Source organism: Arvicanthis niloticus, chromosome 6 (genome assembly GCF_011762505.2).
Source record: "Arvicanthis niloticus isolate mArvNil1 chromosome 6, mArvNil1.pat.X, whole genome shotgun sequence".
NCBI classification, from domain to species: domain Eukaryota; kingdom Metazoa; phylum Chordata; class Mammalia; order Rodentia; family Muridae; genus Arvicanthis; species Arvicanthis niloticus.
This window is the reverse complement of record NC_047663.1, coordinates 52,533,998-52,557,315: the sequence shown is the minus strand read 5'-3', so window position 1 is coordinate 52,557,315 and position 23,318 is coordinate 52,533,998. Positions and strand designations below refer to the sequence as shown.

At 48.9% G+C, this 23,318-nt stretch overlaps 1 protein-coding gene, 1 long non-coding RNA gene and 1 other non-coding gene across 4 annotated transcripts; 2 read left to right on the top strand and 1 right to left on the bottom strand.

Annotated features, from left to right (window-relative positions):
- Window positions 1–232: 232 nt before the first annotated feature.
- Gucy2d (guanylate cyclase 2D, retinal) lies at window positions 233–18,813 on the bottom strand. Of its 2 annotated transcripts, none has more exons than XM_034505861.2 (20): window positions 18,683–18,813; window positions 17,682–18,420; window positions 17,272–17,576; window positions 14,417–14,768; window positions 14,023–14,107; window positions 13,722–13,824; window positions 13,292–13,393; window positions 11,885–11,965; window positions 10,428–10,634; window positions 10,063–10,219; window positions 9,502–9,651; window positions 8,208–8,356; window positions 7,004–7,167; window positions 6,726–6,918; window positions 6,152–6,326; window positions 5,808–5,906; window positions 5,592–5,686; window positions 5,350–5,435; window positions 5,045–5,155; window positions 233–4,175 (listed from the first exon to the last, which is right to left on the bottom strand). In XM_034505861.2, exons 2-19 carry the CDS (start codon window positions 18,409–18,411, stop codon window positions 5,062–5,064), a joined length of 3,327 nt encoding a protein of 1,108 aa, XP_034361752.1. In that variant the 5' UTR covers window positions 18,412–18,420; window positions 18,683–18,813; the 3' UTR covers window positions 233–4,175; window positions 5,045–5,061. The 2 variants fall into 2 exon arrangements, with proteins under 2 accessions (XP_034361752.1, XP_076792660.1); XM_076936545.1 differs by having other exon boundaries at window positions 17,272–17,435.
- Window positions 15,251–19,224, top strand: LOC143442772 (uncharacterized). Its single transcript, XR_013111249.1, has 3 exons — window positions 15,251–15,883; window positions 16,627–16,848; window positions 18,999–19,224. It is a non-coding gene; the product is annotated as an uncharacterized LOC143442772 (long non-coding RNA).
- A 2,307-nt stretch (window positions 19,225–21,531) lies between these two features.
- On the top strand, window positions 21,532–21,634 carry LOC117712122 (U6 spliceosomal RNA). Its single transcript, XR_004607197.1, has one exon. It is a non-coding gene; the product is annotated as a U6 spliceosomal RNA (small nuclear RNA).
- The last annotated feature ends 1,684 nt before the right edge of the window (window positions 21,635–23,318 follow it).

Genomic DNA, 23,318 nt, shown 5'->3' with positions numbered 1-23,318 from the left:
ACAATGACTGGATTTTGAGAACCATGACCTTCTCTAATCCGTGACGATGACTATTGAGATTTTTCTGTTCTCTTTTAACTGCTCATTGTTTCCCTTCTGTAAACTTGCTTTGTAGCTGCTTCTGATTGGACAAGGAGAGTCAGTGCGGCTCTCTGATCCGACTCACAAGGCAGTGGTAGAGTCTTATTCTCTCTCATCTGGTGGGATTAACAACATCACACACCACACAGCAGAAGGACGAATACCTTTATTTCAGACACCACCATCCCAGGACCCAGACACCAAAATACACCACCTGGTGTGCTGGGTACAAAGTCCAAAAGATTCCTATGAACACGGATGACCCTACGAGGTTGTGTCACAAGTCCCAGCCTGGGTGCAGCTCACCCCACTTCACCAAAGGGGAGTGCCTGGGGTCTACACCAGATAGGCAGATAGAGCAGGGACCAGGCTGAAACAGCAGCACACAGGAAGGCGCCAGTAAGCCCTGGGGCACCCCTTGGAACCCGCACAGAAGCTGGGGAAAGTCCCTGCTTTGGCTATGATGGGTCCCAGCTACAGAGCCATTCCAAAGATAAGAACAGTCCCAAGTGTGGGCTCCTGGGGCAGGTCTGCTGGCTGAGGTAGCATAAACACATCTGCAACCGTGGAGTGCCCAGTGACCACGGCAGGTGCTTTCACAGGCTGTGAGTTGCCTGTGTCTGGGGACAAGAGTGGGAGGCAGGGAATATTTGAGTCAGGACAGTAAGACTGGCAGTTAGTAATCAGAGTCTGGGGTTGGCAGGGCTTGGGGTGGGGTGTCCTCAGAAATAGGGGAAACAGAGAAAAATAGCAGAGAAAGGCGGGGAGAAACATGGGCAAAGGAGGACTAGGAGAGAGAAGAAGTGAGTGGGGGCAAAGGAGCCGGAGGAGGAAATGGAGGGGAGTGAGGGCTAGAGAGGCCTTGTGAGGAGCCATGCAACTTTTCTTCTCTTTTTCTCAATGCCTCTGTGAATTCTGGAGCCTGCTCTCCCAGCCTATCACATCCAGGCATCTGAGACCACAACCAGTCTGGATGGACCTCAGCTCACCACTCTTCTAATCCTGCCCTGGCTGCCCTGCCCCAGCCTGCCCAGGCTAGTCCTCCAGCTCCTAACCCCATGACTCTTCCTTGAGACTTCCTGAATTACATACTAGCAGCTACTCCAGGCCCCAGGCAGAAAGGGCAGGATGGGCAGGATGGGCAGGATGGGCAGGGGGGAAGAGGAGTTTGGAGAGCTAATTCCCAGTCAGGTGTAAGGCCAGCGGTTTGGAATCTACCCTTCAACCCTGGGACCCAAGTACAGAGAAAAACTGTTATGGAAGATGTTGAACAACGTAAAATGCACGTTATATCTTTGTTTTCAGCTCTAACTTGTCATTTATGAACATAGTTAATGTTTTTTTAAAAAAAATTTCACTAAAGAGCCTATTAGCAGCACCACTTAGCTAACCAGAACTGAAAGGGCTGCATGTATTTAAATTTTTTTCCCCAATTAGGAAGCCATTCATCAGTACTAAAAGGAAGAAGAGGAAGAAGAGGAGAAAACCAGCAAGCTCTAGAAACAGCTAAGATCTTTGCACCTTAGGTGGAATGTCTATAGGTGGCAGGCAGGGGTGCTTGCATTACTGGGGAGTAGTAAGGACCCTGAGAACTGGAGGGTGGTGACCTGGATTAAACTGACAGTGGACAAGGGGCGATACAAGCCCCACATGGTGCTTTTGACTTCAGGAAAAGGGAGAATCTAGGACAGCTAGCTCTTTGTATTTTTCTGATGCCACATCCACGGATTCAACTGTGAGGGAAAATTCCTGAAAAGAAGCTGTGGCTTCAGAGACTGATGGATCTATTGGAATCCCAGACTGGAATTTTGTAGGTCAGAGGTTAATTACTTTAACTTGGGCTGGCCTGGGCTAGTTTTAGCTAGCCATTCCTTACCCCACTCTGTATAGGAACCAACACCTTGTGATACTAAATAAAAACCCCCTAGAAGCTGTTAACTTAGCAGAACACTGGCTTCTGCCAATCCAAGAGGGAAGAGTGTCACAAACAGCATCTCTGGCTGTAGACAGGCTTCCCCCATCTCACTGTATGCACCTCTCTGGTATATCCACCAATGTATTTAAAACTTGCCTTGATTTGTGACTTTCTTTCTTCTTTATGTAAAACCATAAAACCCCAATGTAACTGCTTCCACATTGAAATATGGAGTCTGGAATAACCGAAATCTGTTTCCAGGCCATGGTCATTCAAAATGGTTCCAGAATAAGCAATCTCATTTCCTTTAAGATGAGAGCTGTGGTTTTTATGTCAACACAGCCAACCAGGACTGTGTGCTGTGCAGTTAGGTCTGAAGGCTGTGTCTGCAAAGAACGTGTACTGACAGTTTTTCCTGTCATTATTCCCTACCATATACATTATAAATAATCTAGGATTACTTAAAGCACACAGGATAAAGTGCATAGGTACAATATAGAAAGTTCCATCTTCTATAAGGGACGTGAGATCCAAGGGATTTAGCATCTTTCCAAGTTCTTGAATTGGTACCTTATACTTAGGGGTGGCTACATACACTTTTTTTTTTTTTTAAATAAAGCTTTTTAGATCTACTTTAAAATTATTCATTTTATGTGTATAGGTGTTTTGTCTGAGTGGGTCTGTGTATCACGTGAATGCCTGCTGCCCACAGAAGCCAGAAGAGAGGGTCAGATCCCCTGGAATTGGAGTTATAGACTACTGTGTACATCTTGGATATCAAACCTGGATCCTTTGGAAGATCGACAAGTATGCTCTTAACCACTGAGCTCTCTCTCTAGCCCTAGCTTATATTACATACATAACTATATATAGTTGTTTTGTTTAGATAGGTTCTTAATGGCAGCCCTGGCTGACCTGGAAGTCACTGTGTATACCAGTCTGGCTTCAAACTCAGAGATCCATCTGCTTCTGCCTGCTCAATGGTGGCATTAAAGTCATGTGTGTGCTACCACACCTGACCCTGACCCCAAGCATGCACATGTACCTCTATCTACCTGTCTGTTTATTTGTCTGTTTATCTATGTTTAGTATACCACTTTAAGTTGATTTTTAAAATTTTAAATTTTATATATATATATATATATATATATATATATATATATATATATGCATGCCAGTAACACTTTGAGGGGCCCCCTTAACATGCAGACTTGATTCCATGGGTGTGGAGTGAGACTGAGTCTAACAGTGATCCAATGCTGCTGGCCTGCCAGCTGCATGCCCCATAGGGAGGGCTTCATTTAATCTCTTTCAGATTCTGTTAACACCTCTCCAGTTCTGCACATCACCAGGTCCTGGACACTCACCACCTACTGGGTGTCTGGTGCTAACAGCTTCAAGACAGCCAGAGTCAAACATGCCAAAGCCCAGGCTCTGGCACCTCAGAGTTCCGCAAAGGAAACTGCAGCTGGGGGTTTGCCAGTATTGGATGTGGGCATTAGTTGCAAAGATCTCAGCAGAAATTGTTTTCTTCAACGGTCTATTTACCAGCGCCCAGCTAAGCTCAGGGTAAATTATTCATCTACCACTCTGGTTAGCAAAGTTTGGGTGCAGTTTGGGTGCAGCGAGTTTCCCTCCTCCAGAGCAAGCTTTTCTCTGCACTTGGGCAAGCGCTTTGGTTCTGTCCATTGGAGAAGGAACCAGTTTCTGACCAGTGAGTAATGGAGACTTGGGGTGAACAGAAGCCCTGGTCTTTCCAGGCTACATGATGACCCCTGCTCTGGTAGAACATGAGGCCTCCACTTTCCCCTGGGGTTTCTGAACCCAGATCCTTACTTTTGGTGTCTCACAGGACCTAGAGAGTAGAGCACCTCTACAACCTCCTGTGAACTCAGAGTCCTTGGAACGGGGTGGGGGTGGTATGTGCCAGAGAATCCTGATCCCAAGATCAGCCATTCTAAAACCTCACTGTCAGGGCCACAGGGTGATGGAAACCACTTAGCCCCACTCATTCTACCACCGAGAAGAGCCTGGACAGCACTTCAGATCTTCCCAGGGTCACAGAACTGGTCTGCAGCAGACTCCTGACCCAAAATCCTTGAAGGCAGAATTGGACAGAAGCCTTGGGCCTTGCTCCCATGTATAGCAGCAACTTCAGGAAGGGCCTTGCAGAATAATCCTGAGGGAATAAAAGCTGCCTCAGAGAGGAAGACATGAAGGCTACCTGCTCTGACAGAACTGCAGAAGCAACCTCACACTGACCTCTGGTAAATGCTATTTCCCAAGAATTCTGTCTTCCTGTGCAATACACACCTGAGAGGCCCCTCTGAGATGCTTGGCTTCTGCTCAGGGGATGGGGTGGGCCAGGACAAATTTGGTTCTGGGATCACACCAGACCTGCCAAACCAGTATGCCTGATGCTGGTACTTCTAAGGGAAGTTTCTTTTATGGGCTGAGGAATCAGCCTCTCCCCCCTGAATCATAGAGGAATAGGGGCACTTGGCTTTCATGGGACATCATTAGGCAACTCATACCTAGTCTTTAATCTGGTGAGGAGGTGCCTGAGCCCAGCCCAGCTCTATCCCCACAGAAGTGAGTGGTCCCTGACTATTGGGGTTGTGTCTCTGTCATTTCTCACCTACCTAAGACATTCTTTGATTGGATTTAATAAAAAAATCTGATGGCCAATTAGCTGGGCAGGAAGTGGAAGTGGGGCTTCCTGTGAGGGAGAAAGGAACTTTGGGAAAAAGGAAAGCCCTGTCACATCACCAGGAGACATGGGAGGAGACTGGCTTGTTCCCAGGCCGGGAATGTATATCCATGCAGCTGGATATGGCTAGGTGGTAGGGTTAACTTAGGTGAGTTAGTTGAGAATCTGCCCAACTGAGGCCTAAGGCGTTGAAATATTAAAAGGTCTCTGTGTGGTTATTTGGGGGAAAGATGGTTAAGGAATAAATTGCCGCTGTATTAATTTCCAGCATTAATTAATATATACAGAACACAATAATATTTTTAATCTACTCCTGAGGCTGAGTGAAGACACAGTACCTGTCCCCAGTAGGGCTTCACTTCCCAGTAAACTGGCCTGGCCTAGCTTTCTCCAGCTTCTTGCGTCTCTCTAGGGGAATCTCCTGCAGGCTGATGCCATGGTTGCTGGCCCTGCAGGGAGAGGAAACTGCAGCCTCAGGGAAGAGAAATAGGGGTGAGGGAGGTCAGGGCTTGGGTTGTAGACATGAGGACCAGACTTGGTGTGGGAGGCAGGAAGAAAGGGCAAAGGCACAAAGGGCCCATTGGCTGGCGCCACGGAGGCACCGGGTTCCGGCTTTCACAGCAGGTTCAAGCCAACCACTCACCCTGGCTGCAGATCAGGTGGTTTGGGAATGGGCTTGTTAAAGCCGACTCTGCCCACAAGCCAGTACGTGTCCTCAACACCCTTGCCCTGGAGAAAGACAAAAGAGGGGAGATTTACACAGACCAGGGTGAGGGATGGAGAAGCTTTAGGTCAGGTCTAGGTGAGACCGGGAGACTCTACATCTGCACAGACCCCCCCCCCCAACACACACCCACCAAGTGGCAGAGTATGGTCCAGACTCACCTTCAGCTCTGTGCGGCCTCGACACTCCATCTGGAAGCCCTGGTCCAGAGCGCGAAGAATCTGAACAGTGCTCATGTTTACATGGATGCGGTAAGCTGAGGTAGTGATGGGACACTATAATCTCAGCAGTCACCTCTCATGTCCCCATCCTGGGCTATCTCCCCTCTCGCCTGCCTCTCCCCACCTGCCCCAGCTCTCTTTGTTTGTTACACTCACGCAGTCCAGTGGACTCCATTCGTGAGGCAGTGTTGACCGTGTCCCCAAACAGGCAGTACCGAGGCATGGTGAGGCCCACCACACCGGCCACGCACGGGCCTGGGGAGATATGCTGGGTCAGAAGACAGGCGGAGATGGGTTGAAGCTGGCAGCGCTCAGCAGGTAGGCTGCACGAAGGGCCTCGAAAGACCTCGCACCCATCCTCTCCACCAGCTCTCCCAGTAACAAACATTGTTAAGTGTATTTTTTTCAAGGCAACTCCTCCCCAACCCCCACCCCAGCCAAGACTTTGCCTCCTGTAGCTGAAATCTGGAGCCCGGAAGTGGGGTGGGCTGAGCAGTTACCTGAGTGCAGACCAATGCGGATGCGCACTGGTACCTCTGGCATATGGCGCATGCGGAAGGAGCCGACTGCACTGAGGATGTCCAGTGACATGTTGGCAATCTCGGCAGCATGCCGCTGCCCGTTCCTCTGTGGCAGCCCGGAGGCCACCATATATGCATCTCCAATTGTTTCCACCTGGGGAAGGGGTTGTGCCTGTTCAGTTCTGAGCACCCCTCCCCCAGTACTCAGATCAGTGACACGTGTCAGGATGTCTTAAGGGGTTAGGATAGATATTCCAGGAGGCAGAGCTGGGAGTTGGGAGTTGCATTTGGGCCTGAAGGAAGAGATCAGGGACAGGAGGACTGAGGAAAACTAGGCTGGTGTCCTAGGCAGGAGGAACTGCTTCATTTAAAATGAAAGACAGAGCCAGGAGTGCTGGCACGTGCCTATAACCCCAGGGCTCACGAAGCAGAGGCAGGATTGCTACAAGTCTGAGGCCAACCTGGTCTACTCAGCAAGTTTCAAGCCACCCAGGTATACATAGAAAACAAAACTGAAAGGCAGGAGGTTTTATCTCCTGTTCGCTCGCTCCACCTTGTAGACATCGTGGGCACCGATGATGGCATCGAAGAGTGTATAGAGGTCGTTAAGCAGGTCTACCACCTCAATGGGCTCGCTCATGGCTGAAATGGTGGTAAAGCCCACAATGTCACTGAAATAGAGTGTCACCTCTTCAAAGTACTCAGGCTCCACAGGTGTCCCCATCTTCAGGGCCTCAGCCACAGATCTAGGAATGGTGAACAGTGGGGTCACCTGGAGGCTGCCCCAGTCTGGCCACCCTCTTCCCACGCCTCTCACTCTTAGACACCCACGGAGGCAGCATCTGTGTGAGCAGCCTGTCTGTCTTCTGCTTCTCCTGCTCCAGCTCCTCTGTGCGCTCTCGGATCAGGTCCTCCAGGTTACTGGAGTACTGCTCCAGCATCCGAAGCATGGAGTCTATGATGTTCATCTTCCGGCCCTTGTTGATGCTCTTGAACTAGGAGAGCAGACAGTATAGACTCAGTGTCATTGTGCATCATGATTATCTTGTATTATTCAAATGCTGGTTTCTGGGCCCTCATATCTGGTTACAATCCTTGTTCTGAGAATCTCCTGTCTCAATGCTGTGTAAACATTGCTCCCCAATTATTCCCTAATTGGTCAGTAAAGAGGCTGATCAGCCAATGACTGAGCAGAAGAGAGAATAGGGCTGGACTTCCTCCCAGATGGGGGTGGGGGGTGGGGGAAGTGGATAGATAGGGGGTGAGGGAGTTGGAGGGGTGTAGAGTCGGGTGAGAAGAGGTGGGTATTCCAGATGAAGAAAGGGTCCAGGAGCCATCATGAAAACACCTGGAGCAGAGAGAGCCAGATTCAGTACTAAGTTGCAAATATCTCAGGAATTTTGGCTGGGAGGTAGCCAGATTAGAGGATTAAAGTGATTAATATCGCTCAGTTGTTGTGCCGTAAAGCTGTTAATAAATAAAGCTAATAGTACTGTCTCAATTATTTGGGAGCTAGTTGGGTTATGAGAAAAACTGCAACACTTTTTTAAGTGACACTAACAAGAAAGCTAGAGGGAAAAAAAAAAAAAAGACTGCCTAAGACTGGCTTCCATGGCCCTCCTGTGCTCTCTCTTGGAACTAAATGTCTGAGTGCCATCTACTCATGAAGCAACCCCAAACTCCTGGCCACCATGTTCTCAGAGATAACTGCTCTGAGTTGGGACTAACAGTGACTAATTCAGCCAAGAGTCTTTCTGCTGCACAAACCAAGGACGCAGCTGGTTCTCATTCAGTGTTATTTGCTTTGAATTAAATATTTGTCCTACCCAGAGTCCCTCCCATTCCAAGGGCTTCCACAAGTTCTCATTTGCATTCTAAATCTTCCCTGCCAAATTCTCAGTCTATAAGTTAATCCTTAGGAGAGAGACAAGGAGGTCAAACAGCCTGACAGCCTGCTTGTATGCAAACAGGATGCTGGACAAGAATCTGGGATCCCAGGGGCCAGCCTAGTCCTTGCCCAATCCCAGCTCCTAACCAGGTCAAAGGTGAGGTCCATGGAGGGTCGAAGTTCTGGATGCTCTGCCCAGCACTGTGTCATCAGCTGGATGCACTCGATGGGTGCCTGGTCCATTGACACCAAGGGCCGACACAGTGGAGGAGGGCTCCGCACCCTCTCTATTACTTCTAGAGGCAAGAGGAGACTGTGAGAAGTGGGCATCCCCAAACAAAACCACCTCTGGCCCTGCTCTAAATGGGGCATTGAAAGAGGGTCTAATGATTCCAAGCTGGTCTCTAACTTGCTATGTGGTTGAGGATGACCCTGAAGGATGACCCTGGATTTCTGACCTTCTGCTTCCACTTCCCACACAAGTACTGGGACCACAGGCTTATAGCACCATGCCCAGATTTATGGGGTGCTGGGAATTGAACTCAGGGCTTTGTGCACACTAAGCAAGTGTGCTATCAGTTGAGCCGCTTCTCAGCCAGAGAGGGTTCCTTTTTGTTTGTTGTTTTTAATGAACACTTCCAAGCCTTAGGAGATGGCTCAGTCAGTAAGCCTGCCATGTAACCCAGAGGGTTGGCTCTTCAGCAGGCACAGTTTTTAAAAGGCAGACACTCCTGTAAGCACTGGGAAGGCAGACACAGGAGGCTCCCTAGAGCTCAATGGCCAACCAGTAGAGCCAACTGGTGACTTCCGGCTTCAGTGGAAGAGGATGGTTGAGGAAGACACCTGACATTGGCCTTTGACCTCTATTTGCACACACACACATGAGCACACACAGCTGTCTGCACACATGGACGCATACATACACTGCACACAAACTAAGTAAATAGATAAATAAATGATAAATGCCTTAATCTGTGGGAGAGTGTAACACGGATGGGCATCTCTAGGCGTAACCAGAGGGCCCTGAACTCTGAGTATCAGTAAGAGGTGACACAAAGTAATCTTTATTGAACATAAGAAAAAATAAGGATTGGGATGAGACTCCCGTAGACCACGAGCAATTTGGATTTTAATCCAGTGGGACTGTCCTCTGCACCCCTGCTTGTCCACTTCTGTCTTCCTAGGATCTCTGAGAGTCAGAGAGGAACCTGTCTGTGTGGTGGAAGAGCAGGGTGGGTCCAGGGACAGCACAGAAGCCCTTAAGATCTGTGCCCTGAAATACCTACCTCACGCTTGGCTTTTCCCACTGCTCTCTTCAGACCCCAGCTTTAAGACAGCCACAAGATTATCATCACTGGACTTCCCCTTACTAAAGAGCCACGTTGGGTCTGGCCTGGCTGTTTTAACCACAGGGTGCCTATCTGGTCCCAAACCACCTTACCCTCGGACGTTAGCTCCAGCATGGCGTAAGGGGTGCTGCGGCACACAACCTCCTGCATGATGATGCCCAGGCTAAAGACATCGCCAGCTAGAGTTCCCCGTCGCTCCAGGGCTGGGTCCCGAAGCAGCTCTGGGGCTGTCCATAGCTGATCTAAGAACAGGGAAGAGGACGGGAACGAGAAAGGCTGTGATGGCCAGACAGGCTAGACCCTCACCCTCATTGATACTAATTAACCCCACAACCCTCAAATATCTCAGTGCAGAGATTATTTGAGATTCAAAGAATCAGAGAAAACCCTGCCCTCTGGAAGGCGTGCCTAGGGAAGACTCCGCCTCCAGAACGCCAACCCTCAGCAAAGCTCCACTTAACCACAGACCCAAAGCTCAGGCACTCCCTAGCAGGCCCCCACGTCCCCAGACAGTCACAGACCTTTTCTGTAGCTGCTAAGTGTCAGTAGATCTGGAAAGGGAAGAGTGCGAGGAAGGGGCGGAGGGAAAAGCACTTGCAACTATGCAGGTGCTAGGGTGCTCCAGTGCCTGGGATGCAGCTGGGGACTCTTACCCTCTGCACTGGGGGGTTCAGGTAACACCTTTTGCGCTTCCAGCAGTCGCCCGTGGCCGTGATCTGTCACCTTGAGCACGAACCTCCCGTCCACCACACAATTCCGTGACTTGAGCCTCCCGTGGGCCACACCACGATGGTGCAGATATCTCATTCCCTTGGAAAGAGTGAAAGAGGAGGCAACCTCAGTTCTCCTGCCCCTCCCTCGCCAACACATCTCTATCACACACACACACACACACACACACACACACACACAGAGAGAGAGAGAGAGAGAGACAGAGAGAGAGAGAGAGACAGAGAGAGAGACAGAGAGAGAGAGAGAGAGAGAGAGAGAGAGAGAGAGAGAGAGAGAGAGGAGAGACCTTGATGAGGTCCAGCAGGAGAGAAGACTTGAACATCCAGTCCAGCTTTATCTCCCTCTGGGCCAGGAGGTCGTGGAGGGAGCCCCGAGTACAGTGCTCTGAGACCACAGCCAAGATGCACTTCCCAGGGTTGGCAGAGCTGTCTGTTGTACCGGCCAGGAAGAGTCCCAGGTAGAGAGCCACATTCTCATGCCGGAGCTCCCGCAACTGAAAGGCAGAAACCCACAGGCATTTTCTGCTCTGGGATCAATTCCTTGAGCACCAATTATCACTTTCCCTGCCCCATTTAGTGTCTGTCTGGGACATCCAAAGTGGGAATATGGGATTGAAAGTGGTAAGTGAAGTGGAGGAGCCTTTTCTTCTTTCTATGGTTTTGTCTTTGAACAACACAATGTGGTAAAAGGGCCTAGTTCAGAATATAAAGGACGGGGCTGGAGAGATGGCTCAGATGTTAAGAGCACTGACTGCTCCAGAGGCCCTGAGTTCAATTCCCAGCAACCACAGGGTGGCTTACAACCATCTGAAACGGCATCCAATGTCTATGAAAGACTAAACTTAAAGTTATGAATGAAAAGACAACCATGGGCCAGACAGACCCGTGGCTGTCTTTCTAGCTTTCCCTGGGGCTCAGTTAAGGAGCTGTGCTTCAGTTTAAACACCTGGTGCCAAATGGTGAACTTCTCAGTTCCCAAGCCTAGTCACATGAAATTGTTCCCCCGAACCCACATTAGTGGAAGGTGAGAACTGACCCCTGCAAGTTGCCCTCTGACCTCCACATGGATACAAATATACAGATATGCATACACGTGTAATTAAATAAACAAAAACTTTTAAAAAGTGAAATGAGTTTCCCCTTCCCTTAAGACACTTGTGTGGAATGGCCCCAGCTGTGCCGACACAGTGAATAAGGCTGTGATGGCCAGACAGGGAGGCAGGAGACTAGCTTTAATGTAGCCTCTTTCCAGGAGGCCACCACAGGAGCTAGTGATCACTGGTGTGAGTGACTTAAGTGGGCTCTGGGGAACAGATTGGTGACTAGACTTGTCAGTGGGCACCTTTGTCCACTGAGCCATCTCGATGGGTCCTCATTTTTACTTTTTTTTTTTTTTTTTAATCATTTCACCTGACACAAATCTACTGGCCTCTGATCTTCCAGACACTATGCTGGGTGCTAGCAATATGATAGCAACTTCCCTCAACTTTCAGTCCATGGGGGAGGCAGATAAGACATAAGCCGGACCATAGATGAGCATACAACTTACATGATAAGTTAACACGTCACTTATCACATATAAGTGTGATTAAGAATGTCAAAGGAGAAAGCTTATATCACAAGAGAGGATGAGGAGGAGTCAGTCCTCTCTAGAGTGGAAGGAAACCCTGGGACTACCTCTGTTACCTGCTGCAAAAAAGAAGCCAAGAATGGTCAAATTAATAGCAATGGGTCCAACTCTCACCTTGGAGAAAGCTGTCTTGGTTGCTGGCTTGATAGCCATATGACGTTCCCCTGGAAATTTCTTCAGCCAAACCCAGTCCCCCTACAACAGAAGGTTAAGGAATTCAGTTCTTAAAGCCCCAAGATGCAAGCTGCTCTTGGACTCTCACATTTCCACTGCTCTAGCGACCCAGAATCCGTCTGTCATGAGACAGAACGTCAGATGCAAGCATCTCAATGTATGCCTATACGTTTCACAGGTATCTGGGTCAGAGCCCAGGTGAGGAAGATGCAAACCCATGCATGGTCCTCACATCCCCAGATATACCCATCAACAGTCATGCAATTGAACTGTTGCACACACAGCCCTCATCACTACTCCTTGTCATGAGAGAGCCCTGTACTAAGGAGTTATTGGGTATCACGGTGAACTAGCTATGCAGGGAGGCATCATCCTTCTGGGTCCTAGCCTTATTGTCCCCAGAAGCTGCAGGGTCAGCTCACGCTACACCATGGTGTAGCCACGTGGTTCAGTAATCTGCTGCCATCCCGTGGATGAACAAGGAGCCTTTTGTTCTTAATTTGCCCTGGGCCTTGCAAATCAGGTTAGTGGTCCTGCCTGTTGCTAAGAGATGTGAACTAGAGGAGAGTCATGGAGATTTGGTACTGACTCTTAGTAAGTGTTTGGAAGTAAATATGGAGATATTTTTAGTGGTCATTAAAAGCTGGGGGTTGCATTTAATGGACGAGGCCAGAGAGAAGAAAGACTTAGCACAGGCAGAGTGTGTGGTCCCATGCAACAAAAAACAGTGTGCTTAAAATAACAACAAGGTGTCTCTGAGAACCAGCCATGATGGTCTCAGGTGTCGTGGTCAGAACTTTTGCATTTTCTCCAAGACCTGGAGCTTGCGTGCTCTTTCTACTCCCCTTGACTAAGAGTTCTCCAAACCTCGCATTCTCAGTCCCGTCACCCACTCTGCCACACTCACATGTCCTGACCTAGTTTTTAGTGTCTTTCTCTATATTCCTTTTCCGATGTAGGGCTTGTGTTCATGGGTCTGGTCAGAACTGGATGACAATGTTGAGGAAGTCAGGTCAAGGACTCCCAGTAGAGAAGGGATTGGACTCTCTGGCTAAACCAGACTGCATGCTGATTTCAGCATGCCCCACAGCACCTCCAGCCTCCAGCTTTGAGCTTGGGAAGCCCTCACCTGGATCTTGTGGCAGAAAGGTTTTCCAGATTAGAGAATCAGGTTAGGATTGCTAAATTTATGACTTTCCCCCAGATCCTGCCTGGAGCCTGTGGGATTTGACTTGACTATGTGTATCTCTCCCTCCGGAGTGTTTTTCCTCTGGGCTCTGGTCTGAGCATCCTTCCTTTTCTCCCCCTCCTAGAGTACAGGTCAGCCTAAGTGGGGATTAGGCTTACCTCATAGAGGCCAATGTTGGTGTTTTCTTGGGGCTGGCTGGGGATACTGCGAATGTCTGTTGCACTCCGGGTAGCCAGACTGGCTCTACTTCCCTGGACCATCTGAGGACAGAGGCCAATGCAAAGAAAGTATCAGAATATATTTTGCAGCTGAGGCAGAGTTCTGTGGGTGAAAGAGAAGAGGAAAAGGAATCTGCCGGGCATGTGGAAATGGTACCATACGGTACAGTTTACAAAACAAGCATTCACTTTCTAGTTGGACTTTCACACCATCACCCCTACTGCATAGCCGAGGTCCCTGATTCCCAAGGACAAAGCTGGGAAAGAAGTTTCTCACATGGGGGGGGGCATTGGGGGGAGAGCTGGCTCAGGGAAGGAAACAAATACAATGGGGAAAGGTAGGTGGCTCCTGTCTCCCTGTTTTCCTGACCTTTCGAGAGCTACCCCCCTGTGGGTGGAGGAAAGTAACATCTTCCAGGGTCAGGATGATCTTATTGGGGCCGGAGGCCATTTGCATGTGTAGCAGCCTGTGCCTGGTAGGGGGAGATGGTCATCCCAGAAATTCCACAAGAGGCCAGCATGGGAGAGAGCAGAGGGATGACATTAGCTCAGGAAAGTTTACTGGAATATAGCTATCACCCAAACATGCCCGCAGACTCTGTCAGCCCCTCTCCAAGATGACTCTTCCTCACGTACTATCTTTGTGGTACAGTTTCCCTTCCCTTACTTACCTCAAGTAATGAGCCAGGAAGGCTCCAGTCAGTCCCACCCCTATCACCAGGAGGAAGCCAACAAAGACCAGGCCTGGCTCCACCCCTGAAGGAACAAAGAGAGGGACACTCTTGGTCCTGTCTTGGATTGGACCCCCTGAGAGAAGGATGTGTTCAAACAGTCATGCCACATCTAAAGAAATGGGTTCAGAAGCTGGGTGAAAGGTTACAGATCCCTCAAAGGGAAAGTCTGAAGATGCTACAGGGTCCTCAAGGGCCTTGGAAATCTTCGAGAGGGGTCCGGAGCAAGCCATGGGCTGAAGGAAGACTTGGAGGAATAACAGGAGTTCCCTCCCTCTCTCATACAACTCTGTGGATGACAGTCCTAGTAGGAGCCTGCGGGTGCTCTCCTCACCTCCACTGCAGATCACATCTGGATCGAACCAGCAGGAAGGATCTGGTCCTGGAGCAGGTCCACCTCTAGGGAAGTGCACGGGGGTCCCAGCGGACCGCAGGGAGCCTAAGGTAGGATCCAGCAGGTGTGTTGCTAACAACCGTTCTCCTGACGCATCTGTATCCAGCAGCACAAAGGAGGGCTCCTCGGTTCTTCCCAGGACCCCGCAAAAGCCAGAGACTTGTGCTTCCTGTACTTGGCGGGCCACAGATGCCCCTGACACCCAGCCGCCACCCACCGCTGCTCTTGCTCTCGCCACGCCCCCAGCCAACAGGAAGACGGCGTCATAGATGGTGCCGAACAGCGGAGAGACCTGCAGGAGAGTAAGGACCCAGGGCCAGGACTTAGAACCCATAAACGGGTGAGAATTCACTGGCGTGCCTGTTCCTTCATTGCACCAGGCTAGCCCTAAGTGTTCCTATCTGTAGATGAAGGCTCCCATCCACCCCATCGACTGCTGCTCATACCTCCTTTCAGGAGTTAGGTTCTTCTCTGACTCTGACTCATCCAGTTTTTGTTGCTGTCATAGTTCTGTTTTGTTTGTTTTTTTTACGAGCTTATGTTTTTAATCTCATCAGCTACCAATCATCTAAAGTCTTTCCCTACCATCCTTTGGTCAGTCTTTTTGTTGTTTAATTTATCGAGTCATGGTCTTCCAAAATTGCTCAGGTTGACCTCAAATTCACTCTGTAGCCCAGGCAAATGTTGGCCTGCCTTCCTTCTGTCTTTTTCACCCTCTCTTTCTGTCTGTCTCTTACACACACACACACACACACACACACACACACACACTTCTTTGGTGATGATCTTGAACTTCTGCTCCCCCTGTTTCCAGGTGGAAACTCTGAAGACAGAGGCCCCCGTCCCCAGCTAGACGCTGAATTTCTAAATATCTGGAATTACTGGCTCGCCACATTAGCAGATCTAACAACTGTCAGTGTTTCTTCCATTCCCATGCCAAACAGGTTCTACCTTTAGTACTCTCCTCTCTATCCTCAGTCCCCATTCTCGGAGTGACAAACACCAGAGAACACCAGTGACACAGTGGTGTGCGAGACAGCCCGTTACTGTGAACAAACTGTAGTGTAGGGGGAAAGGGGCAAGAACGCTGAAGGACTGTGATTATTGAGTGCAGAGGGAGTGGGGGAGACTTAGAAATGAGGAGGAAGAAGAGGTGGAAGGCTCCAGAAGGTGTGATCACCACCCAGGTATTAATCAGAATTATCTAGGGGAACATGGGGTAGGAGAGAGAGAAAGGAGGACACACTTAAGCCTCAGTCTGGCTGAATTCCATGGAAGACATAAGAAAAAGGAAGACCCAAGTCCTACTAGACCATGTGGAGAGACCTCCATCTACACAGAGTAATGAATGTCTCCAACTCAGGATGCAGGATGCCATCCAGAAGCTCCCAAGAGGCCTTGAACCAGGTATGCAAACTGTAGAGCACACCCCATGTCTGAAGCCTGATGTAGCTATTGGTGGAGACAGTCTGGGTTGGGTGAGCATCTCGAGATTCTGGACTTGGGTCCAGAAGTGTTGTAGCCTAAGTCAGGGCAGCGTCAGTGAGGAAGGAGAGTATGAGTGGATTCGAACAACCTTCAGGAAGGCAAAGTAACAGGGCTTCACGCCTGGGTTTGTGAGGGACAGGGACAGGAATCGGGTTCCCAGCATGATCAGCTGGCTGTGCCCCTCATGACAGCTAATGAAAGCACCTTTGTTCTTTCCCGTCTTTCTCCCTGACTGACAGACCCCCCGTCCCATCTCACCCTTACTTTATTGATCATGCCCCAGCTCTCTTCTCTACATCTTCTGGGAGAAGGCTAGAGGCGTTGGTGGGGAATAGTCCAGGATGCCCCTCCACCCCATATCCCACATCCTTTCAGTGGTAGTCCCTTTTGACTATGGGTGTGGCTACTTATTTATTTTGGGAAATTGAACCTAAGGCCTTGCCCAAGCCTGGCCAAGTACCCTACCCATGTGCTATATACAACCATCTCTTGAATTTTTGAGACAAGCCCCTGTTGACCTGAGTTTACTCTGTAGCTCAGGAAGGACCTGAGCTTTCTCTCCTCCTGCCTCAGCCTCATGTATATGGAGGATTACAAACCCATATCACTAGGCCGGGTGTAGGACTCTCTTAATTGCTAATTTTCTTTCTACTGATATCTAGCTTCCCTGCTACCTCAGTAGCTTCTAGACTCCCTTTGTGACTGGGACGGGATTGGATAGTCTGAATTTGGATCCTAGAGACTCAAGGAATTCTGATTACTACTTGAATGTTGGAAATTATCTTTGGAGTCCCCGTGTCCACCTGGGGATCTTTCTTTCACATCAAGGCCCTCACAAAGTTAAGAACACCATTGTGACCGGAGAACCAAGTCAAGGCCCCAAGGTAATGTCTCTGAGCTAGATATGGAGGTTAAAACTATGTCTCTTTCCCAGAACACCAGCTGCTTGTTACGGATGGTATGCTCTTTAGGTGCTGAGATAAGTCTGCTTTGAAACACACTAAAAATGACACGACAATTTAGGAACTGAATTTGAGAGGTTCCCTTGCCTCTGGGGCGGGGGATGGGGAGCGTAAGCCAAACCAGAGGTTCTACAGCACCCAGGAAACTGCAGATCAGCTGCTGCTACAGTTCACTCCCCACTGGTTTCTCCTCTCCTTTCCCGTGGCTCCACTCTCTCCTTGCCCATTGGCTCCACCCTCTCCTTTCCCATGGCTCCACCTTCCACTGGTTCCTTCCTCTCCTTGTCTGTTCTCTGCTCATTTCCCTGGCTCTCCTCCCTCTTCTCTTTTCCCTAGTCGATCTACCTGCTTCAGGTCGAGGTCAAGGGGCAGCTCCTGGTGTTCTTGGGCCCTGCGCAGGCTGTCCTGCACGCTGCCTCCGGGAGGACAGCGGCGTGTGAGTGTGAGCACGGCATCGTGAGCCCTGCGGAGCTGGGAGCTGTTGACAAATGCAGCCAGAGCCTCCGGGCCTGGAGACAAAGCGTAGTGAAGCGTGTCGAAAGGCAGGAAAACCAGGGAGCCATCAGTCAGACCCAGCTCTTCTGCAGCTTCCAATAGGTAGCGCTGCTCCTCGCCGCCCAGCAGCACCGAGTGCATCACCATGATCACTACTGTGGACACAGAGGCTGACTCGCTGCGCTGTCCACTGCCCGCAGGACCCGCCCCCCTCCCCCCTCGCCCCCCCCCCCCGCCCCGCACTCTACTGGGGAACTTACCTCTAACTCTAGGCCCGTCTCGGATCCTCCTGAGGGCCTTCCGGGCTCCAGACAGGCCTGAAGGCTCCATGGAGGTCACTAGGGCAACTGGCAAGCCCCGGGCCCTGAGTGCTGTGGACAGAGCGCGTCCCGCCTCCACCCACAGGTCCTGGGGTGCAGTGATCAGGGCCACGCGTGCCCAGCGGAATGCTCTAAGGAGGACGTAGAGAGCATCTGCAGCGGGGGTCACCGCCGGGGCTGTAGTACCCGTCGCCCTTGTGCCAGGGCAGCCCCAGGGCACCAGTGCTACTCCAGCTTCTTGGGCTAATAACTCGGCTGGCCGGCAGGCTGCGGAGTTCACTGGACCCACCAAGCCTGAGACTCGAGACAGCGCGGAAGACACAGCCCCCAGTGATCCCGGGGTCAGGCAGGGTTCTGGGAGCAGCGCAACCTCGAACCGGGGGCCGCCGTCTAAGGCAAAGTCACGATTCAGGCGGTCGGAGGCCAGACGCGCAGCCAAATCCGGTCGGGCCCGTGCAAAGATGGGGTCGCAAGCCCAGGGGCCCAGCACCCCCACTTTGAACACAGCGGAGAAGGCAGAAGGAGATGAGAGCAGCAGCAGGAGCAGGAGTCCGGGCAGCCCAGGACCTGACCAGCACAGGACCCGCAAGAGGCTGGACGGGGACTGCCATGCAGGGACACAGAACCCGGCGCCGGGAAGCCCTCCCGCTGGCAGAAGCCACGGGCTCATCGTCCTCTTCTGTGAACACAGAGCCAACAAGATGAGAATTGAGACCCTCAGCTTTCACTCCCGTAGGGTTCACCCAACCCCTAGGGTGTCTTGGCTTCCAGGACCCTAGATGGCAGCCCAGCGCAGCGTCCCAAGGTCTCTTTGGCCTAGCCTGCTTGTCCTCAGATTGTTTATCCTCCTCTCCTCTTCAGCAGTCTTGAGAGTTCAGTGGGGAACACTCCCACGCCTTCACGCAGGACCGAAGTTTCTGTGTGGGTCATTCATTACTTACCAGAAAGTCCGGGGCTAGGATTTGGCTAAGGGGTCACAGGGACGATACCCCTTCGGTCTCCCCTGGCAGCCCAGCCCAGGGCAGGGGTGTGGGAACAGCCCGCTGCAGCCCTTAATCTCTCCAAGCCGATTAGGATCTTTTAATCAAGCAGAAAGGGGCGGGCCGATGGAGGACGAGAGTCTGCCCCGCTTCTAGACAGCCACAGTTGCTTTAATCTTACTGGGAGAAAAAGTAATAGAATCTGGCCTGTACTTCATGCTGCACACGAATTCAAAGTCAGACTTACATGTGAAAATAAAATGTTTATCTTTTTCAGCTGTCTCTGCAAAAAGTGAATCAGATAAGAATCATCTGTGGGAAGGTGGAGAGATGGTTCAGTGGTTATGAACACTTGCTGCTTTTTTGGAGGACCCAGGTTCAATTCCCAGCACCCACATGATGGCTCACAGCCATCTCTAACTCCAAGTCCAGGGAATCCAGTCCTAGCTTCTGAAAGAAAGCACCAGGCACACTGGTGGTGCACCGATGTACATACAGACAAACATAAGATAATAAAGTTAATTTTCAAAAATCATCCGTGGACACTTAAGCTAAGGGGAAATTTTGAAGAATGTTTTGTTTTTCACGATTATAAACAGTCGCTCTATTGTTTATAGGTTAATTGATAGAAAACATATAATTGCTGCAATTTTAATTGTAAAAAAATATTTATAGCAGGGTATAATGACCTCTATTCCCAGCATAAGGGAAGCAGAGGCAGGTGGATCTCTGTAAGTTCTAAGTCAGCTAAGTATACCTAGAGAATTCCAGGACAACCAGAACTACACATAGACCCTGTCTCAAGAATATTTTATTTTCTACATATGTATGGGTGCCTGAGTATATGTATGTATGTGTGTACCACATGTGTGCAGTGCCAGTGGAGGGCAGAGGAGGCATCAGAACACTGGAGTTGCACACGGTTGTGAGCCACATGTGTGTGCTGGGAGCCAGCCAATAAAATTTTGAATTGTTGCGGTCTCTCCAGGCTTGGGACTGCTGCAGCCTCTCCCCACCCGCTTTGCTCCGTGGTATTCTGTCTGCAGGCACAAGATATTCATTTGCCTCTCCAGTGGCTATTTGATTAAATTGTCATATTTCATCGCCTGCATAATTTCTCTCCTCCCCCCCTCCCCCCCCCCCACCTTTCTTCCAACTCAAAGGCAACCTTTAGGGGAAAACTTTAAACATGTAGAGTTATAAAAATTCTACAAGAATATCAGCATCAGTCAGGCATAGTGGGAGCCTGTAATCTCAGTACTCGGGAGGTGGGGGTAAGAGGGTGGTGACTTTGCATCAGTCAGGCATAGTGGGAGCCTGTAACCTCGGTGCTCAGGAGGTTGAGGTAAGAGGGTGGTGACTTTGAGGCCAGTCTGGCTACACAGGGAAGTCATGTCTTGGAACAAACAAAAGAACATCTTCGATATGGCTCTTGAAGAATGACATGTGTGGTGGGGATGCTGGCTTCTACATGCACACGCATACACACACACACTCACACACACACACTCACACACACACACACGCTCACAGAGAGAGAAAGAGAGAGAGAGAGAGAGAACAAATTTGGAATGTGAATGGGCAATTTGATAAGTTATTACTGTATTTATTTATGAAATTAATAACTGTCCTACAGTTATACTAAGGAACACCACCCCCTGTGGTGGTCCATATCTTTAATCTTAGCACTTAAATCCCAGGAAAAGGCAGGCAAATATCTGTAAGTTCAAGGCTAGCCTAGTATACATAGTCCCTAGCCAGTCAAGCTACAGAGTGAGACCCTGCCTCAAAAAACAAAATAAACAAAAATCCAAAAACAAAAGCCCCAAGTGATAAGAAATATACATGAAGGGATTTAGTGACAAAGCACCATGACGTGTGTAACTTACCCTCAATATTTCACAAGAGATGATGTATTATTATATGTGGCATATAAGTTGCCATGTTACTATATGTTGCATATATTAGATATTTCAAATAATGAAGAAAATGCTAACAATGAGTAGATCTGGGGTTAGGAAGATGGCTCAGTGAATGGAGTGCTTGCTATGCAGGCATGAGTTTGGATCTCACACATAAAAACAGACAGCCACAGCATCACGCTTCTCTAGTCCAGTGCTGGGAGAGCACTGGGAGAGCAGAGACAGGCAGGGTCTGGGACTCCTGCCCTCCGAGCTCAAACAGTGAGTTCCAGGACTCCTGAGAGACTGAAAGATGGGATAAGGTGTTTTCAGCCAAACCTGACCAACTGATTTTGATTTCTGGGACCCATGTGATAGAAGGAGAGAAGTTATTTTCTGACACACCACACACACACAATCACACATAAACACACATATATACATATATGCACACACTCAGACACATACACACATACACACACGTACAAACACATTCACACACATACACACACAGAAACACACATATACATATACACACTCACACATACAAACACACACATACACATCTGTACACATACACACATATTCACACACATATACACATATTCAAACACATATATACACATACATATACACATAGATTCACACACTGTAGTATACTTACACTCACAAAATCAATAAATAAATGTAATATAAATATGACAGGGTTAGAAAGAAGGCCCACAACACTTACTGCCTTCCAGAGGACCCAGGTTTGATTCCCGGTACCCACTTGGCAGCTCATAACTTTCTGTAACTCCAGTTCCAGAGGATCCAGTGCCCTCTTCTGGCTTCCTTAGGCAGGTGCACAGACATACATGCAGGCAAAAAATCCATACATATAAAAATAATAAAATAAAATTTAACAGTAGCACAGTGGTGCAGCTTATTACTACAATTGGAACAACAGAGAGACGATCAGAACGGCCTCTGCGAGGATGACACACACATTCATGATGCTTCCATGATTTTGTCTCCTAGAGATGTCAGAGAGGCTATACCCATTTGGTCTCATCAACACTGCCTAAACAAGATCTGAACAATGACAATAATGAGTATTCTAACACAGAAGGGGTCAAGCTTGAGGGTCTCATTCCTACACAAAGAACTGTGGGGAATGGGGAATGGGGAATGCTGAGAAGAGGAGAAATGGTCTTCCCCAGAAACGAGCCCTCCAGATGACTATCCAATAGCAAGTGGTCAGCCGGAGGTCATACACACACAGTACACACAGGTAGCATCATATGGACTGAGAAGGTTGTATTTGTGTATTTAGGAATATATACATATGTATATATACACACACATACACACACATGCATAATTTTTTAAAGAAAAAGAGGCCATGAATTTGAGAGAGAACAAGAAGGAAGTAGAGTCCATGGGAGAGGCTATAGGGAGGAAAGGAAGGGGAAATGATGTAATTGTGTTATAATTTCAGAAAATAAAACAATAAGATGGAGAGAGATAGAGGAATGAATATACTGACACCAACGTCAATCTCTGTTTATGCATAGACCAGTGTGCCCAAGTACACACATGCACATATACACATAGACCAGTGTGCCTAAGTACACACATGCACACATGCACATACACACACATAGACCACAAACACACACAGTCTTGGAAAAACATAAGTGAATCAGGGTAGAACACATGAATACGTTTCTTGTCATATTTTATATTTCATAACTTTGAAGTTATTCTGAGCAAAAGGTTGATAGAAGATGCTAAAAAAGAGCATGTGTTTATCAACCCAAGATAAAAAGGGGTTTCTTAGAGACATAGAAAATTCAAATGATACAGGGAAAGATTAATACATTTTTTAAATGCCCGACTCCAAGGAGAAGCATGCAACAAAGAAATATGAGCCACTGACAAGAAAGTCCTTTAAAAAACACAGGCAAATTTTTAAGGGTGCAGCTCAGGTCATGTGGAGCTTGCCTAACATGTACATAGCCCTGGGGTCAGGCCCCGCAGGATGCAAAAAAGAGCACAGTAGCTCCCACCTGCAATCCTAGCACTTGGGAGGTAGAGGCAAGAGGGTCAGAAATTTAAAGTCATTCTCAACTACTAGATGAGTTCAAGGCCAGCCTGGGATTCATGAGACATTGCCATAAATAAATAAATAAATAAATAAATAAATAAATAAATAAATAAATAAGAGAGAAAGAGTAAAAGAACACAAAAGTTGGTATTTGCATATTCTATACTTGTTTTAGTTAGGGTTTCCATTGCTGTGAAGAGAGACCATGACCAAGGCAACTCTTATAAAGGACAACATTTAATTGGGGCTGGCTTACTGGTTCTGAGGTTCAGTCTATTGTCATCATGACTGGAAGCATGGCAGGGACCAGGCAGATGTCTGGCTGGAGGAGCTGAAAGTTCTACATCTTAATCCAAAGGCAGATAGAAGATTGTATCCCACGTGGCTAGAAGAAGGGGCTCCAACCCCACACCCACAGTGACACACTTCCTCCAACAAGGCCACATCTATGCCAGTAAGACCACACTTCCTAATAACGCCATTTCCTGGGCCAAGCATATTCAAACCACCCCAATACCCATATAAAAGATAAACATCCCAATACTGAAATGGACAAAGAATATGAATAGGCCCATCAAAGGAAAAGCTTCAGAGAAAATACTCAACC

Bases quoted from the DNA above. Each gene is read 5' to 3' on its own strand.
- Gucy2d (XM_034505861.2), bottom strand. From the start codon at position 18,411: ATGAGCCCGTGGCTTCTGCCAGCGGGAGGGCTTCCCGGCGCCGGGTTC. The intron at 8,357-9,501 runs GTAAGGTGGTTT...TCTTGCCTCTAG, and splicing joins GCTGGAGCTAACGTCCGAGG to AAGTAATAGAGAGGGTGCGG. The intron at 5,156-5,349 runs GTGAGTGGTTGG...CTCTCCCTGCAG, and splicing joins CCACCTGATCTGCAGCCAGG to GGCCAGCAACCATGGCATCA.